This window comes from Pongo abelii, chromosome 3 (assembly GCF_028885655.2).
Source record: "Pongo abelii isolate AG06213 chromosome 3, NHGRI_mPonAbe1-v2.0_pri, whole genome shotgun sequence".
Classification (NCBI taxonomy): Eukaryota; Metazoa; Chordata; class Mammalia; order Primates; family Hominidae; genus Pongo; species Pongo abelii.
The window spans coordinates 3,835,528-3,839,391 of record NC_071988.2 but is presented as its reverse complement, the minus strand read 5'-3'; the positions used below and the strand labels follow the sequence as shown (position 1 = coordinate 3,839,391).

The 3,864-nt window shown below is 67.8% G+C and overlaps 1 protein-coding gene across 1 annotated transcript; it reads right to left on the bottom strand.

Annotated features, from left to right (window-relative positions):
* Positions 1–1,298: 1,298 nt before the first annotated feature.
* On the bottom strand, positions 1,299–3,549 carry ADRA2C (adrenoceptor alpha 2C). The gene has a single exon (XM_003780406.5). The coding sequence runs from the start codon at positions 3,216–3,218 to the stop codon at positions 1,830–1,832; it is 1,389 nt and encodes a 462-aa protein (XP_003780454.3). The 5' UTR covers positions 3,219–3,549; the 3' UTR covers positions 1,299–1,829.
* Positions 3,550–3,864: the final 315 nt, after the last annotated feature.

Sequence of the window (3,864 nt, the reverse complement as noted above, 5' to 3'; positions counted from 1 at the left end):
TCCCAGCTGGGGTATTCTGAAGACCCATCATCTGGGGTAGAAGCCAGGCAGCTGCGGCGAGGGGGTTCTCCAAGGGCCAACTCTGGCAAGTCAGGTCCCCCTGCTCTGGAACCTGACTTCGCGGATGGGGGTTTGCAGAAGAACACAGAACCCAAGGCTGACCCCTCCCCAGGCAGACCCTGGCCCCCTATGCCAAAGAGAGAGGTGGGTATCCAGGATGGATCTGGGCTGGGCTCAGCAGCCAGGGTCTGGCAGGGGAGGGTACACATAGGGAAGCCCAGGGGGTCCTCCCAGAGATGGGAAGGAGGACGAGAATGGGGAATGGATGGTCACAAGCAGGAGGCCTGACACAGCCCCTGCACGCCTACCGAGCTGTCTATGCGTGTGTGTTGGGGGGACCCCCGCCCAGCTCCTGCCAGGCCCAGGTCCCGCTTTTGCCCCTCCACTCCAGCCATCCTGGCAGCTTCCAGGCCCTGTGATGGCTGAGTCTGAGCGGTCCCTACACCATGAAGGCCCAGCACCAGGAAGCCCACCTTGGTATTCTGTCCCCCACTTTCCACTGCCTTCCTCAGGCAGCAGTGTGAACAGTGTGGACATCCGCTGGGCCTGACGGTGGAGCAAGGGGGAAAGGCAGGGCTGCGCTGGGGAGACCCTGGGAGCACCACAGGAAACAGGCCGGCCCCAGGCCCCTCCCCAGCCACTGGTGGTTGGTCCCACTCCACTGCTCTGGGGCCTCAATGACTTTCAGTTTGTTTCAGAAATAAGAAAGTGCCTGTTGTTCAACCTGGCTCTGGCCAGGCCTCTGGTCTAAGAGTGATGGTGTGGTGGTTTGCTGGCCTCACACCCACCCTCTCTCCACCCAAGAGCCACGCCCACAAAACGTTCAGAGCCAGGAGGACTAGCTCAAAGCTACTGGGAGGCTTGGACTGGAAAAGCCCCACCTCTTTCCTCGGGGAGGCCCTGAATATCAGAGTGCAGAAGGACAGGGGGCAGGGATGGGAATGCAGGGAAGGCAGTCCCCCAGAATCTAAACTTGGGGGTTTTAGGCTCCTTTCACCTCTTCGCTACTCTCAGCACAGGAATTTTGAGTACATATTTTCCATGTACATAAAGGATTAGCTTGAGAAAAAGCAAGACCCCTCCTTCTCATGCAAGAAGGAAGTTGTAACCTGGAGGCCCAGGGTGCCCTCCGTCCAGCCTTTCGGGGCGGGGGAATGGGGGGGAGGGTGTCAGGCAGGGTGAGGGTCTGGAAGATACCCCCAGCCCCCAAGCTCAAGGACTGACTGCGGCACCCAACATTAGATTACAAAGGTTTATTTAGAAAATAGTTTGGTTGTTTTGGCTGTTGTTTTTGGCAAACATTTAAATACTTTCAGTAATCAAAGCTTGTCGGTGCTTTCTCCTTGCCCGCTGGCAGCCACCCCCCGACTAGGTCCTGGAGAAGTCAGCCCTTGGTCAGACGGGGATGGGGAGTGGTAGTGTGTTTGGTGGGCTCCTTGCTTGCCCATATAGGGGGCTACCTCTGCCACTGCTCTCTAAAACCCTGACCTCACAGCCATACCTCGGCAGGGCTCCCAGAGCTGGATCCAGGCAGGGAGCCCCAGAAGCAGCCCCTTGCTGACGCGGGAAGGCAAAGGGGTCTCCCCCTCTCTCCTCCCCACTCCCCGGAGCCCGGCTATCTCTCTGCCAAGCTCCTGCCCTGCCGCACCCTCCCCTGCGTCCTGGAGGCCAATCCATCCCCGGGTCTCTGGGAAAGTTCCCCTGTCCGGGCCGCCCCTTCTGCCCAGCCCCGAGGGCGGAGCTGTCCAGGATTCCCAGGCGGGTGCGAGTCACTGCCTGAAGCCCCTTCTCCTCCGTCGGAAGAGGATGTGCTTGAAGGATCGCCGGAAGTCCTGGTTGAAGACCGTGTAGATGACCGGGTTGAGCGAGCTGTTGCAGTAGCCGATCCAGAAGAAGAACTTGAAGAGCGGGCCGGGCACCTGGCAGGCCTCGCGGCAGATGCCGTACAGGCTGTAGCTGAAGAAGAAGGGGAACCAGCAGAGCACGAACACGCCCATGACCACGGCCAGCACGAAGGTGAAGCGCTTCTCGCGCGCCTGGGCCACCTTGCGGCGGCACACGCTGCTGCGCGCCCGGCGCCGGCGCGACAGGAAGAACTCGACGGAGCGCGAGCTGGCGCGCGACAGGCGGCCACCGGGGCCCGGGGACCTGGAGGCGGTCAGCGCCCCCGACTCAGCCGCCCCCGGCCCCGCCCCCTGCCCGTCCGCGCCGCCCGCGCCCCCCTCAGCGCCCGCTCGCCGCCGCCCGCCCCGCCGCAACGCGCCCCGGCGCCGCCGCCTCTCGGCCGCTGCGCTGCTCTCGTCCGGCTCCACGTCGGCGGGCGGGGGCGCGCAATGCCCGTTCTCGCCTGCCCCTGCCGCCGCGCCCAGCCCGTTTTCGGTAGTCGGGGACGCACCGTCGGGGCCCACGGGGGCGCGCTTCTCGCTGAGCGTGCGCGTGCGCAGCTTGGCCACTCGGTAGATGCGCGCGTAGACCAGGCCCATGATGAGGCAGGGCGCGAAGAAGGAGCCGATGCAGGAGGACAGGATGTACCAGGTCTCGTCGTTGAGGCCGCACTGCGGGTAGGCGGCGCCGTCGGGCTGGCGGTAGAGAGAGACCAGCGGCGGGAAGGAGATGACGGCCGAGATGAGCCACACGGCCACGATGGTGGCCTTGACGCGGCGTGGTGTGCGCTTCAGGTTGTACTCGACGGCCTGCGTCACCGACCAGTAGCGGTCCAGGCTGATGGCACACAGGTGCACGATCGACGAGGTGCAAAACAGCACATCGAGCGCCAGGTACACGCCGCACCACACCTGCCCGAAGTACCAGTAGGCCATGAGCTCGTTGGCCAGCGAGAAGGGCATGACCAGCGTGGCCACCAGGATGTCGGCCGAGGCCAGCGACACCAGGAAGAGGTTCTGTGGAGCGCGCAGCGCCCGGCTGGTCAGCACAGCGATCACCACCAGCACGTTGCCCACCACGGTAAAGACGATGAGGAAGCCCACCACGGCAGCCAGCCCTGCCACCGCGCCCGCTGAGTACTGGCCGCGCGGCGGCCCCCAGGAAGCCCCCGAGGCATTGACAACCCCGCCGCTGCCCCTCTCGCCCGCGCCGCTCGCATTGGGGCCCGCCGCTGCCGCCACCGCCAGCGCCGCCGCCAGCGCCGGGGACGCCATGGTCCTCCCGCGAGCTACGCGGTCCCTCCTGGAGCCGGGGCGCAGCCGCGGCAGCTCGGGCGCCCCCCAGCCGGGGTCGGCGCCCGCATCGCCGCCTGCTGCTCGGGCGCGCCCGCCGGGGACCGCAGCGCCCCGCAGCCGGCCCTCGGCCGTGGTGGCTCGGCGGGCGGCGCGCCGGAGAGCGTGGCTGCCGGGCTCCCCGCAGCTGCCGAGCGCGTAAGTGCAGAGCAGGAGGCGCCCGGAGCGAGCGGCGACGCGGCGGCGGGGGGAGGGGGGCAGGTCCCGGGGTCCTCGCGCGGCCCCGCCCTCGTCCCGGCTCACGGGGAGCGCCCCGGCGGCGAGCCCACGGCGACGCGGCGCCCGAGCGGGCGTGCCTGAGCGGCCCCGCGGTCCCGGAGCCCGGCCGGGGCGCAGGCGACAGGCGACGGCGGCCCGGGCGCTCCGCCTCCCATCCGGCCGGCTAGGGCTTGGTGCGCCGGGGCGCCGGCCGCCGCTCCTCCGGGCCCCCGCGCCCGCGTGCTCCCTCCGGCTCCAACTTTACTTTCCCGGGCGGGGCGCCGGCGCCGCCGCGAGTCCTCCGGCTGCTCCCGGGCGCTGGCGCCCCCCGCAGTCCACGCTCGGCCGTGCGGCCGCCGCCTCGCTCGCC

Bases quoted from the DNA above. Each gene is read 5' to 3' on its own strand.
- ADRA2C (XM_003780406.5), bottom strand. From the start codon at position 3,218: ATGGCGTCCCCGGCGCTGGCGGCGGCGCTGGCGGTGGCGGCAGCGGCG.